At 35.0% G+C, this 14,720-nt stretch overlaps 2 protein-coding genes across 7 annotated transcripts; one reads left to right on the forward strand and one right to left on the reverse strand.

Moving 5' to 3' along the window:
• The first annotated feature begins 308 nt into the window (after positions 1–308).
• Positions 309–2,791, forward strand: LOC110624861 (L-type lectin-domain containing receptor kinase S.4). Its single transcript, XM_021770274.2, has one exon. The coding sequence runs from the start codon at positions 568–570 to the stop codon at positions 2,632–2,634; it is 2,067 nt and encodes a 688-aa protein (XP_021625966.1). The 5' UTR covers positions 309–567; the 3' UTR covers positions 2,635–2,791.
• A 2,568-nt stretch (positions 2,792–5,359) lies between these two features.
• Positions 5,360–13,922, reverse strand: LOC110624860 (pumilio homolog 1). Of its 6 annotated transcripts, XM_021770272.2 has the most exons (9): positions 12,891–13,910; positions 10,059–11,461; positions 9,832–9,973; positions 9,614–9,721; positions 8,882–9,094; positions 8,661–8,771; positions 7,540–7,734; positions 6,140–6,314; positions 5,360–5,798 (listed from the first exon to the last, which is right to left on the reverse strand). In XM_021770272.2, the coding sequence occupies exons 1-9, from the start codon at positions 13,491–13,493 to the stop codon at positions 5,758–5,760; spliced, it is 2,991 nt and encodes a 996-aa protein (XP_021625964.1). In that variant the 5' UTR covers positions 13,494–13,910; the 3' UTR covers positions 5,360–5,757. The 6 variants fall into 6 exon arrangements, 5 of the variants coding, with proteins under 5 accessions (XP_021625964.1, XP_043817119.1, XP_021625965.1 ...); XR_006352352.1 differs by lacking the exons at positions 5,360–5,798; positions 6,140–6,314 and adding an exon at positions 8,037–8,269 and having other exon boundaries at positions 7,596–7,734; positions 12,891–13,922; XM_043961184.1 differs by lacking the exons at positions 5,360–5,798; positions 6,140–6,314 and adding an exon at positions 8,147–8,269 and having other exon boundaries at positions 7,597–7,734; positions 12,891–13,922.
• Between the last annotated feature and the right edge of the window lie 798 nt (positions 13,923–14,720).

Consider the following 14,720-nt stretch of genomic DNA (forward strand, 5'->3'; position numbering starts at 1 on the left):
CAACTCTTGCTATAGCCTACTGCCTAGAGCAGCCAACAATACCTCACTTTTACCTTCCACAGTGGTAGGTGAAGCCAGAATGGACTCAGCCAACGGACTCGCAGTTTGATAATTATGACTATTACGGTTCATTTTTAAAGGTTTTTTTTTTAAAAAATAAAAATTGGACGTGGGTTAGTAGAATTTAAAATTTTATATTTATTATTACTATAGTCAATGAGTAACCAAATGTTTTATGTGAAACTCAACTCGTTATTGTTGTGCATAATAATTTTTTAAAAATCAAGTGACACTTAAATTTTATTGAGATAACCTTGTAAATATTTATTCTGCCCTTTTCAATTATAGACCAAGGTAAGATGAAATCCTAGATGTTACCATCACCAGCCAAGAAGCACCCACAAATCTCTTTCCCCTTCTCTTCTTCTTCTTCTTCTTCTTCTTCTTCTATAAACTAAGTTTAAACCACTTGCTGAAAATGTAACCAGAGCAAAAGGCCAAAACTTTAGCTATCTTGCAGAAAACAGAACATCCTCTGTTTCAGAAATTTTAACTTTTCATTGTATAATGTTCCAGAAACTGTCTCCTTTCTTGTTTTTTCTCTCTTTTCTTTTGAACCCAGTTTTTTCTCAGCTAGATGAGCTCTTTTCCCAAGGCTTTGATCATGCCAGGAGCAACATGAGCGTCTGTGATGGTGCTCAGATTGAAGATAATGGCATACTTCGGTTAACAAACAATTCTCTTCGCTTGAAAGGCCATGCTTTTTACTCAAATCAAATGCAATTCAAGAGCTCTATCACTGGCAAAGCTTTCTCCTTCTCCACCGCCTTCGCTTTCGCCATAGTTCCTGAGTACCCAAAGCTTGGTGGCCATGGTTTTGCTTTCACCATCTCTCCCTCAAAAGACCTACCTGGGTCTCTTCCAAGCCAGTACCTAGGCCTACTCAATGCAAGCAATATTGGTAATTTCTCCAATCACATCTTCGCAGTTGAATTTGATACAGTTCAAGATTTTGAGTTTGGAGATATTAATGATAACCATGTGGGTATTGATATAAATAGCTTGGTATCAAATAAATCTGCTCCTGCTACTTTTTTTATTGATAATTCTACTAAGATGAATCTGACTCTCCAAAGTGGTAGGGTTTTTCAAGCTTGGGTTGATTATGACTCGACCCAGAATCTAATAGAGGTTAGGCTTTCATCTTCTTCCACAAAACCAAGATCTCCGATCTTGTCTTTTGAAGTAGATCTTTCTCCTTTCCTCCATGATTATATGTATGTGGGATTCTCTTCATCTACTGGGTTGCTGGCAAGCACACACTATATTCTTGGATGGAGTTTTACAATGAATAAAATGGCTCAATCTTTATCTCTATCTTCTCTTCCTTCTCTACCTCGGCCAGGAAAGAATCATACAGTGCTGATTGCTGTTGTCACATTTTCAGCTGTTGTGTTCATAATCTTGGTCATGGGTATAGCTTTTTACCTGGTTAGAAAGATTAAAAATGCGGATGTGATCGAGGAATGGGAGTTTGATGTTGGTCCTCATAGATTTTCTTATCAAGAACTCAAGAAAGCAACAAGGGGATTCAGAGACAAAGAGCTTCTTGGATTTGGTGGATTTGGCAAAGTTTATAAAGGAACTCTACCAAATTCTAATACTCAAGTTGCTGTTAAGCGAATCTCTCGTGAATCTAAACAAGGTGTGAGGGAATTTACGTCTGAGATTGCTAGTATTGGTCGTCTTAGACATAGAAATTTGGTTCAGTTGCTGGGTTGGTGTCGCCGGCGAGGTGACTTACTACTTGTCTATGATTTCATGCCTAATGGGAGCTTAGACAAGTACTTGTTTGATAATCCTAAAACCATTCTCAATTGGGAACAAAGATTCAATATTATTAAAGGTGTTGCTTCTGGCCTTCTGTATTTGCATGAAGGATGGGAACAGACTGTGATTCATAGAGACATAAAGGCAGGCAATGTGTTGTTAGATTCTGAGCTAAATGGAAGACTTGGTGACTTTGGTCTTGCCAAATTGTATGAGCGAGGCACTAATCCTAGCACCACTAGGGTGGTGGGCACTTTAGGTTACTTAGCACCTGAGCTAACAAGAACCGGCAAGCCTACTACAAGCTCAGATGTGTTTGCATTTGGTGCACTACTGCTTGAAGTGGTGTGTGGAAGGAGACCTATTGAGCCTAAAGCAATGCCTGAGGAGCTCATTTTGGTGGACTGGGTGTGGGAGAAGTGGAAAAATGGTGCAATTCTTGATGTTGTGGATCCGCGATTGAATGATGAGTTTGATGAACTTGAAGCTGTTGTTGTGTTGAAACTCGGACTAATGTGTTCCAACAATTTACCCAACGTTAGGCCGACGATGAGGCAAGTTGTGAGATACTTGGAGGGAGAAGTGTCGTTGCCGGAGGTGGTTGCGGCCCCAGATGCATACGATGGGAAAAAGAGTGAGGGTGGTAATGGTGGAGAGTTTGAAGATTATGTTCATTCATATCCATCATCAACAAATTTTGACAAGTTCACTACATGGTCATGTGGGGCTGATTATGGGGATATTGATATTGAAGCTGGTTCGACTTCGTTTCGCTCACCTTCTCATCGAAATGAAGGCAGATAACCATTGTGCAGATCTAAATCTTCACCTTTTTATAATTTTTCTAGTCTTGAGATATGCTGTCTGTATACATATTCATCCTCAGATATTAATTAATTGATTGATATCCATTCATGGGCTGTAAATTTCCAAGTTGATATAGATTTTTATACATTCACTGTGAGAAACTTGACATCTGCATAAAGTCTATGATATTCCTGTGTTGTCCTCCAAAAGTTTGCTACTTCAGGCAAGATCCTGTTTGTCCATGGATTCCACCAAAAATTGCGGCAGATCACTGTTTTTGGCAGTGCATCTGCATCACTAAATGTGGGTACAATTCGGACCCATGTTGAAATAAACGTCAATTGCAATATTAAAATTTACAAGAGTCCTTGGTAATAAAGTAAAGATGCTGGAGAAGTCCACACATGCAATTCCAAAATGGATCAGCTTCAGCGGCTGATCAGATTTTGACAAGGACTTAACAGTGAGTTTGTCTAAAACTTTTGCAAGAGTCCCAAGCAGTCTATGGACATGAAACAAATTGCCTTTGCATAGAGAACTCATGTTTAACACGCCATTCTTCATTTCTTATCAAATACTAAAGGTGTAGGAACTTCTATGTGATAAATTATTGGCGACATATTTTTGCCAATTTGGGAAAATGACTTTGGATATTTTTTTAGACCTTGTTACATCAGACGTGTCATTTGAAGTCTGTTTATTGAAAAAATTGAATATAAATCACTTTTGAATTATAAATCTAAACCTTATCAGAGGCTAATTTTAGTTCAATTTCAAATTAAAATCGTCCGTTTATTGGATATTAGTGAAACTGTTTCGATTCATATCTAGTTTGAAATTTTTTAAAACGACAATAATCTTAATATTTTATACATTAAAATATATAAATTTTTAAAATTTAATTTTATCATATATTTAATTTTTATAGTAAAACATAAAGGGGCCAAATCAACCTATATAATTTTTTTAAAAAAAAAAAATTTTAAATATATCATGCGAAATTCAAAATCAATTTATGATAAAAAAATCTTGTTTTAAAAGCATTAATTCCTTCTAGAATAGCCTTTCTTGTCCGATTATAGATTGCAACTTTAAGTTTTTTACACGTGCCCTTGTGATTGGTCCAAGTGGCATTCATGGTAGCAACAATAATGCTACTATGTCTTCATCCATGGTAGCATGGTTGATGCCCTCACCAATCGAAGTGTCTCGGTTTGGAACTGGCAATTCTTGCTGGCCACCGATTCCAATCTTGGTTCCTTTCTAATTTGTTAAGGTCCCAATTCATGAACCAAAATCGTTTGACAAATTCAGTTTCAATTTAATTCATACGGTTTAACCTTGATTTATAATCCAAATCAGACCATGGTTTGTATAGTCTTATGAACCTATCACATTAGTCCTTAACTTGATCTACTTTTTTGTGAGTCAACTTGATGCAGAAGTCTTGCGGACAAGTCGGAGTACAACACAACGTAAACAAGCAAAAAGGTGGACATTAAATGGAATTTACCGGTCAATGATTCATGTTTATACGTGAACTACACTGTAAAAGCAAAAAAGTCAAATGAGAAAGAAATTAAGAAAAATAAAAATAAAATTATTTAATACAAACTTTATAAAATAAATTTATTCAACTCCTATAAGCACACATAACTTATATAATTTTTAAATTTTTAAAAATTAAATAGCTATATTTGTCTATATATTTATATAATTTATATATACTTTAAATTTATAGAAATTAAATATTAAAAGTTAAAATAAAGTGTCAACTGAATAATCTTTTAAATAAAATTTAAATGTTAAATTATATATGTTGCGAAGTCAAAATCCAGCAAAAAAAAAAATTATGTAGTGGATCGGTAGCGGACAATGATCTAAGTGCCTAATGAAATCAATATATAATAATATCACTTCGTAGTGGAGGCTTCTTTTCTTTCCCCTTCATTCTCTAACATTTGACTCTGTATTTTGTTGACTTTGGATGTATTTTCATAAGATCCAAATTTGATCGATCAATTTTTTACACTTTTTAAAATATATATTTAATAAAAAATTAATTAAAAAATTAATTAATACACTAGTTAAAATATTTTTAATATATTTTTTAAAATAAAAAATTTAATAAATTTTACTATACTATAAAAATTAAATAATAATTTTTTAAAAAATAAATTGTGAGAATTATAATAAATATCAAATTCACTATCAACCTGCAAAATATCAAACTCACTATCAACCTACACTTTGTTAAATTTAAATCGGCCTAACTCAGATCAACCTAACTCATTCAAACCGGAACCAACTCAAATCAAGTCTAACTCACTCAAAAGCTAGCTCCGCTCGAACATATTAATCCTATCACAAATCAATATAAAATTCAAAAGCATAAAGATCTGTAACTGTGTTTATGTTTATCTTAAATCTGTGTGCATGTTCTAAAATATTTATTTTTTCAAAAGCATAAAGATCTGTATCAAACTCTGGTTTAAAGCCAATTTCGCCATGAAACTTCAACATTTGAGTCAAACAAGAAATCACCAAAGATGCATCACATCAAACTTTCATTTGATTGAGTATTCTATTAAAAAATCTGCACAGGCTTTCATAACTTACCAACATCAAATCCAATTGAATCCAGAAATGAGCAGCAGACAAGGAACATGAACAAACAAGTATCAACCAGCATGTAATAAAATTCTCAGCAACACCACAACCATGACATGAAGAAAAGTTCTTTAAAAGGAAAATAAAAGATCCATACACAGAAAAATTCAAGACTCTCCTAAACACAAAGGCCATCTCTGCCTGGTAATATTTTGTACAGTCGCGATCACAAATACACTACCTCCCTTTTTACAACCTTAAAACTTGTACAGTAAATTCTTATCGCCTCTGCATCAGCATCAGAATGTTCACCATCTGAGCCTCAGCTAGCCTCATCTAGGTATATCCTCAAACTAAAAATGTACAGTTTTAAGTACAACCGACAATTTTATTTTCATTAAACTCCTGTCTATCCAAATCAATAGACAGCCATTACTAGATATTAAAAGAAAGAAAAAAGAGAGGCGCTCATACTATCCTCAGTTAGCTGTACAACTTCAACTATGCCATCTACGCAGCAGGATGCAGGGTAAGGAAGCTGATCCTCCTCTCTGCAAAAAATGGAGGGCACTTGTTAGAGTTGTTTCTGCACTAGTGATGCAACTCTTATTTAACATTAGCATTTGATACCCCAGCCCTTCAGAAGTTATGTTATAATATCGGGAAGAACTCGAAGAAAATAATGTGCGCATATTTTTCTAATGTATACTTGGTTGACGATAAAACAGCACATTTTGGCTGCTGAACATGATAACATGCTCAACAAGGCATATTAAATGATATTCAGTCCTAAACCAACTGTCAAACAATGAGTTTGCAGCTCTTCTTTTTTTTAGTGCAAACAGTAGAAATCAGACCAAATTATCATAAAGCATGAAAACTATAGAATTACCTCCAGCTGCAACAAGTTTCTCTACACGCGCAACTATATGCTTCCCATAAGTATACTTCTTCAGAGCATTTAAGTGAATCTTTATTCGATTAAGGATTAGTTCAAGTTGCTGGTCATCACAAGTTTCCAGCACTTTCTGTACAACGTAATTAGCAAACTGATCTTTCATCATAACCTGCACGCAACAAGAAACAGAACCAAAATAAGAACAGAATTCTCAATAGACAACATTGAAATGAGATATGCGGAACTGTAAAAAAAGAATATCATCCAACAGAGTTCGCCAAAGAGAGAACCCCACTACAAAATGACAATTAGAGAGTGAAATCTAGTAAACTGCTGCCTAAAGAAGAATAAGAGCATAAAGGAAAATCAGAGATAACATTATCCTTAACATGGTCTGGAGCCCACAATCAAATGTATGTCTACCACACTGGAACAGCAATGGATGATATAGAAGTGAACCATTAAAACATTGCTTAAACGGACAAATTCAAATCTTAAGCATGAGTGCCAAAAGATATTCAAGAAATCAAGTTTTAATGTCAATGAATCATTTGCTGCCAATTTTGTAAATCCAAGGACTAAATTCTGACATGATTACAAATTCTAAAAACTAACAAATAATAAATCTATGTTGCAAAGCTTGTCCAATAGGCCTGTTTCTCCTGCACAGATCTTTGGAAACTCCCATTAACAACTTTTGTACAACTTCCAGGTACTCTAGGGCATAGTTATCTAAATCGTGGTACTGAGTACGAGGTACACAGCATGTTAATGAATGAAATATAGGGATATGTAGGGGGTAGGCTCAATAGGTACGTTAGTTCCACTAGTGGTATGTTTAGTTAGTGCACCAATTTAATTTGGGGCATATAAATTATGTTTATACAGTATAATATAATGTTTACATAATTAAATATATGACTAATAGTTGATAATATTTATATTTGTTGAAAAAAAAAATTAAAGTTTTAACTAATAAAAATAGTAATTTATACTCCCAAGTTAACATTTCCACCTATTCCACCAACATTTAGATCTAATGTCTGTATCACACTTAAAACATTTTAAAATGTATTTTCTTCTTTTTACTTTTCTTTTATAATAGCCCTTACGTCTTTTCTTTCTTCTTGTAACCTCTATGTTGGTGACTAAAATCAGTCTCCAAATGATTGGTGACACAAAAGTATCGCATTTCAGTACGAAGTACCCAGAACGCAGTTCGCAGGAGGATTAAGAGAATCTGATAACTATGCTCTAGGGGTACAAGGTAAGCTGAGACTAGGAATATAAATTCAGGAATTTCACATACTGGAGTCGTCATAAAGACAAGAGAATATAGAGAAAGAGGAGACACAAGCAAGAATAATTATCAGCTTATTTAGTTGTTCATAAACCTGAAGAGGCTCATTTTCATCAGTGGTACCAAGCATTTCATTCACCAGAGCCTGGCGTTCTGCGGGAGTACCAAATGTTAGACACTTCTCTATAACATTGGAGGCAAATTTCTGCTGGCTCATTTGAACTATCTGCCCAGTTAATTTCTTTATTATTGCTGAACGTTCATGAGGCTTTCCATGCTCTAGCACATGCTGTAATATTACAAGCAAGAAACTAGAACAGGTTAGTTTAAAATAGAAAAATCGACAAATAAATAAAAATGTGCATGCAACTATCTCAGCGTGTGTGCGTGTGCATGTGTAAGAAAGAATTTTTAATGTGAGATAAATTATCGAACATGTAATTGTAGAGTTGTTATTGTTAATGTGAATGTAGCTATTGAGTTGCTGCTGTTATCGTTAATGTGAAATAGATCAAGATATAAAAATTATAGATAGTGCTTTAATTAGAGTCATCTTGTGGAGTATTTTATGGCAAGGATAGCTCATTTCACCTTTATATATGTTGTACATGTGCATGATGAGTAAGTAGCATAATCAATGTTCTCACTAACCCATCCATGGAAATAATGGTTGCAGAATAAAATCAGAAACAAATAAGTACCATCCTTCATTGCTAAGTTGTTGATTCTTTATGCTCATCTGACAGATCTAACAAGATACTTCCCACAAATTTTATGGCAAATATACATTTTCTTATCAACTGAATCCCCTTGGTTCCATGAGGCTAGAGATATCAAACATAATGCACCATCGTTGAGCTTCAGCATCAATCATAAAATTATAGCCAGATAATAAAGTTGCTCATAAAAGCAAAGCACTGAAAATAATAAATTTATCACCAAGCAAAAGATGCTAAGAAGCAGCAATACTTAAACTTAGGAGCTTTTCCCCCCCGCATTTTAGATACTAAAATCCTCAGATACTCCTAGCACCTGATGGATACTTCCCAACCTTTTCCACATGCACCTATTTTCTCCGAACATATCCAGAGTTGAAAATGGAAAATATATCTTAAAAACTATGTTATCAATAATCAATACCCTACATCATCGCCATGCTTCTTAGAAAATATGCATATTTGTCTTAAAAGCTTCATTGATATATGTGCACCAAACCTGTACAACATAATTTCCATACTGGTCTTGTGCCAACATGCAAACAGATTGCAAAATCTCATCCATCATTATACGCTGGGTATTTGTGTCATGGCAGTGCTCCAGGACTCTCTGTCACAATATATAACAATTTGGAACCATAGCAGTTAGACCTTCACATGTATATATGCGTATGTATGCATACATGGCTACATGCACACAAGAGAACAGGGTATATCAACCTGTATGACTCGACAACCATATGGATGAGTGGATAGCGTCACAACTTGATCATAAAACGTTGAAACAATAAAATGTATAGCATCTTCAGGGACACATTCAATACACTTCTGGATGACATGGTTCCCATTCTGATCACGTACACAGCGCATAATATGACCATCAAGCTCTGTCACCATTTTTGTCTGCTGGTCCAACTCAACCATTTCTATAGCCTGGTTATAAAGAACAAAATGCTTAATATCCATAATCTTAAGATTTATTTTGAAATCAAGTACATCATTCTATATTAAAATACGTGCGGGTGCAAAACAGACATTTTTACTGGAAGGGGACAAAATACTCAGACCAGCTAAATATCTTGGTATGTCAGAACCAAAATCCAAACATGAGGGACTGGCCATCCCATAATTCTTCATAATTTGACAAGAGCACCAAAATAACAGATGTCTAATATAAATTATAATGAATGGTTTAATAATTTTGGTGGGTTGAGACAATGTTACAAAATTCAATAACTCAATAACATGCGGAAATTCCTGAATCCTGCAGGCCACTCTATAATCTTTTACATGTGATGCCTAACTAGTCCCTACAATGCTAGGGAAATCGACTTGTCAGCAACTCCAACATGAGCTATTAAGATAGAATAGCAAAAGTAAACAGCACTATTGCAGGAGTCTAAACAAAATACAATAATGCAAGTATCAAAAGGAGGATGACTAAATAAATACCTTTTGTATCACTCGACAACCATACATTTGAAGGCTAAGCGTCAGGACATGCCCAGTTAATTGGTCAGCCAGTTCTCTTATTTGGGATGCAGATCCATGCTCAAAAAACTGAAGATAAATTTTTTGATCCATTCATGAGTGCTTTTTTTATTTTGTGTACCTTACTAAAAGTTCAACACAAACATCACAGGAAACTCGAGTTTTCTATATAGAAATACCTTTTGTATCACATAATTACCAAAAACATCAGTCATTAATGAAAGAGCTTGGGGCATAATCTCATTGAAAACCATGTTTTTCTCATCTGCTGTAGCAGTTTCAAGTTTCTGTTGAATGAATCGACTCCCATACTGATCGGCACTGTTCAATAAAGTATTGTACAATAAGATCAAAATTTCTTCAGGCGCAAAGTAAAAGGAGAAAAGTTTGACCAGGTGGTATGTACCTGAATTCAACAACATGACCTGCAATTTCCAAGAGTTCAAAACATTTAGTTTTATTGCTTTTGAATTCATCTAGCAAAGAGGGAGGAAAATTTTCATCCAAATTACCACCAGTCTCTGAGTGCCAAGATCCTATAACACCCCCCGACAGATTCCTCAACCCAGAATTAAAACGCATGTTTCTCTCACCGTGCCTGACAGGACTGCCAGATCCAATAGGAGAATTTGGAAGAAGTGGCCCACCTATTGGACTTCCAGAATAAGACATGCCAAGACCAAATGCTGGATTACCATAGTAATTGTGATTCAAGCTGCCAGATTTGCCCAGATAGGGAATGCCATATTGTGATTTTTGCGGTGAAAGCAATGCTCCTAAGTAAGCTTTTTGGAGCATATCCACGTATGAATTTCCAAGATACTCTCTGTCTACAGTAGGATCATTGAGTGCCCCCAGCTGTGCAGCAGTGTATTCATTTGATCTCAGGTACTGAAGATACAAGGGATCCATTAGTGGCATCATCTGCAGAGCAGTACCAGCAGTCTGATTTCCAGCTCTATTCTGTAATTCTGCTGCAGCAGCCATTAAGTTTGGCCCTAAAGCACTCAATGCTCTAGAATCCAATCCAGCTCCTCCCATTGCAGATGCAGCAGCAACATTTTCAAATAAAGGTGGTAAAACCCCACTGCCAAACTGGCTTCCCATCATGGATGGAGATGAAGGATTCACAGGATACCCACTCAAGCTGTAGTTTGTAAATGGGGAATTTGTGTTATCAGCATTCTGAAGGTCAGAAGGAGAGCCTCTTCTGCCATTAAGAGCTGGTGTTGAGGGGCCTTTTAAATATGAGTTAGCAGATAAATTAGATTTATTCAAAAATGACTGTTGCTTGACATGGTTCTGGTCGCCATGCAGATTGAAGAGATCACAGTGGTCATCAATGTTATGAAGGCTTTGTGATCTTGCATGATTTTCTACATCAACTGAAGACAGATTCAACCCAGACAAAGCTGCTACAAGCTCAGGAGACTCATTCAAGCTTGATGAGACACCTTTAAATGAGTTTGGACCACTAACTTCTCTTTTATCCATAGAATTGGTCCTACCTCCTCCAATAGTTGGAATGCGAGGACTAGGAGCTCTAGCAACAAGCTGAGGGTCAGGTGTAGTGCTTCGTGACAAGGAGGCACCTAAAGCAGAAGCATAGGTATGAGAGGCAGTTGCACCAACATTTGGGACCATGGTCACCCCCTGTTTGTTTGAAACAGAATGCAAAGCATCAGCAGATGCTAAATCGTGAAGCTGAGCAAACTGGGCTTCAGAAGTTTCTACAGTATCATCAAATGCATTCCGACTGGCTGGACGAGAAGGGTGCCTTAAGATGGAATTTGCATGATCCATGTCATCCTGTATCACATGACCAAACACCTTAAACAAGCAACAAAGCCAAGGAAAGCAAAAGACAAGGAAATTCAACAAAATTTTGAGATATACAATCAAACAAGAACAAAAGAATGGAATTCATATTGCAGCAAATATTCAAAGAGAATAACTAATTGTAGAAGCTCAAGCTGCATTTTTAAGAAACTTTCATTTCCTCAAAAATCACCATAGCATTAATTTGTGTGCTCAAAGCACACAGAAAAATGGTAGTAGATGGTATTTCATTTATGTGCCCAAAAATCACCATTTTTTGGGCTTGCAATGATAAGACCTGCACGCACTAACAAAACTAGCACATATTCCTTTACGTATTTGTTCATGCAAAGTAACACAACATTTTGTATGAACAGAAAAGGAATAGGCAAGATAAAAAGGATGACCCTGTCTCATCCAGATCTAGGTACTTGGGGAAATCCAAAAAGAAAGCAACCACTTAAAATACATAAATAGAAAATACAAGGATAAAAGAACAAGGTTCATTTTCAAATCACAGTCACATTTGATTATGCTATGTTTTCCGCTCAAACACACATCAAAAAATTCACGCAGAAAGACATTGCTATTTACTAATCACTAATACATACATCAGCTTAGTGCAGACAATAAAACAATGGCAATACATCAGCTTAGTGCAGACAATAAAACAATGGCAATAACAACAATATCTTGGTAGAGAATAACAGCAAAGCACATTGTCATTAATCAATAATGAAAAGGATCAAGGATGTAAATGGCAAAAGAACAATGCAAGAGGAATCAAAATGAGAAGAAACCTATCTTCCAACATCAAGCACTTAAAAGACATTAAAAACCAAAGACAGAGATAAATTAACTTGCAATATCAGATCAAGCTCAATACTGTTGCAAACAACTCTCAGAAAATGACCAAAAAAGGAGCAATTATCAGAACTTATCAATTTGAAGAACTATATATATCAGTAACCATTAAAACAGTATACAAGCGACATACCTAAACACGTCCACAGATTACTTAGAAAACAAATGTAGAATTTACATATCAAGAAATGAATATTGACACAATAAAAATCATAGAAGTCAGAAGCTCTAACTGTCAACAAAATACATTGACAAGCTCCACTGCATCGACTATGTCTACAGGCTACAGCTAACAAAATATCATCAATATTTCTTACATCAGTGGCAACTATCAGAAAAAATAGAACCCAGACAGCATATACCTAACATAACCCATAGAAAAAGAAGCATAGAAATCTGCACCAAATGCTTCAAAGGACCAGACATCATCCTAGGATTAGCTAAAGGGAAAGGTAATATACAAACAAATATTGCATCGAAGACCTAAAAAATAGAAACGTATGTTTCAAAAATAAAACAACCACCAACAACAAAAGATAGAAATTTCAGGTTTCACCTGAATGATTTCTGCAATGCTCTTTTGCCTTCTTCCTAGGCCTAAACCTGGCAATCCAATCAACCCATCTCCTCCCCACTCGACTCCTCCACCAGCCCCATTCCCATTCTCCTCCTTCCCTCCCCCAAACCCTGGCTGCACTGCAAAAAGCGACCTGTTTCCTTCATTATCACCGCCTCTACCACCCTTCCGTCCGTCCCCAACCACCGGATTAACCCCACCACCATGTAATCTCTGTGAAAACCTCCAATCCTCCTTTGATAACAAAGGAGGAGGCAGTCTTGGATTCAAGTTCACGTTAGAGTAGTAATAATTAACATAAGCTGGATCAGAACGTATATCCTCCTCGCTCAAGAACCCACCTTTGTTGTTCTTTTTGATAGCAGGTAACCCAGTAGCATCAAACAAGCCCCCAATCGAGCTTAAAGACCCTTCTACAGTAGGTGGGGCAGACCCACTCCGATAAATATTGAGCTCCTCTCTGTCACTCGCTACCTCTTGATGTAACCTTTGCTCTCTAATCAGTTTGCCCAAATCCTCGTTTTTGAGCATTGATCGCATTGATATATCGGGCAAAATCTTTGAATACGTGTCAGTGATCATTAGATATGAGTGTAAAGAATGAAACTTTTGGCTAAATTTAAGCTAAAAAAGGCTAAAATTAAACTGGGTTTTTGTTTGTTGGTTCAAATAAGCTGTTGTTTGTTGATCAAAACCAACGAACTCAAGAAACCCAAAAATCTTTTCTTTTCAAAACAGAAAATTTTTAAAAAAGAAAAAGAAAAGTCCTTGATTGTGAGTTAAGGTGTTGATGTTGTGCTAAAGAGTGTAAATTTGGTAATACATACGGAGAGATCAGATTAACAGTGAAGAGTGTTGCAGATGATCAATGATGGTAGTGGCTTTAGCCATGTTGTTAGAGAGAGAGAGAGCGAGATAGACAGAGACTCGGACAAAGACACAGGCAGGGAAGAGAGTGAGGGGAAGAAAGATACGAGTGATAAGCACGAGCAATGGCAAGATCCTGACCGTTGGATTCATGAAGTGATGGCAGGGATTGATTCCATGAGGATTTGTTCTCACAACAAGTCTTTAGGGTTTTATTTCTTGTGATTCAATGCTAAATTTATGGCATTAGTTTTTTTTTTCTTTTTCTAACTATTAAAGCCTTTTTTTTCCTTCCTAATTCAAAAAACTTTTAGAAATTCCATTTAAAAAAAAACACTTGCATATCTTAAATTTTTGATAATACCATTTTTCTAAAAATATTATAATTTTAACATTTTGAAGTTAATTTAATATTTTATATATTTTTCTCAATTATAAATTATATGAGAATATCATTCTGCATAATAAAATGAATAATTCTATTGGATTACATTGCATCATTATGGCCTTAAAAAAAATAATGTCATGAAATTTTTTAAAAAAATAAAATTTTATTAAAAATAAAAAAAATACAAAAAAAAAACTTTTTTTTCTTTTTGCAGTAAAGTACCTAAACACATGATGATGTTACATTCTAAAATGTTTTATCCGGATATGGGCATGCATATGTATGTTTTTTTAATGATAATTTTATTTTTTTGGAGGAGATAAAAGTATATTATTTCCACCCAAAATAAATTATAAATTATTATTTTTATTATATTTTGAAGCAATTCAACATAAATAGCTTATAATAAATAAATAGAAAAAAACTAAAAAAGGAAAAAAAAATACATTCGTGGCATTAGAATATTAGTAGTTTCTCATTAAAATATTAAAATTTTATAAATTATAAAATTTTAAATTATTGATTTTTAATAAGTTATTTTATCATTAATATTA

Source organism: Manihot esculenta, chromosome 10, assembly GCF_001659605.2.
Source record: "Manihot esculenta cultivar AM560-2 chromosome 10, M.esculenta_v8, whole genome shotgun sequence".
Taxonomy (NCBI): Eukaryota; Viridiplantae; Streptophyta; class Magnoliopsida; order Malpighiales; family Euphorbiaceae; genus Manihot; species Manihot esculenta.

What these genes read in the sequence shown, in the direction of transcription:
- LOC110624861 (XM_021770274.2), top strand. Translation starts at nt 568, where the DNA reads ATGTTCCAGAAACTGTCTCCTTTCTTGTTTTTTCTCTCTTTTCTTTTG.
- LOC110624860 (XM_021770272.2), bottom strand. Translation starts at nt 13,493, where the DNA reads ATGATCACTGACACGTATTCAAAGATTTTGCCCGATATATCAATGCGA. An exon ending in ATGGTTGTCGAGTCATACAG is followed by an intron (nt 8,772 to 8,881) that starts GTTGATATACCC and finishes ATATTGTGACAG; the next exon opens with AGAGTCCTGGAGCACTGCCA. An exon ending in ATGAAAATGAGCCTCTTCAG is followed by an intron (nt 6,315 to 7,539) that starts GTTTATGAACAA and finishes TGTTGCGTGCAG; the next exon opens with GTTATGATGAAAGATCAGTT.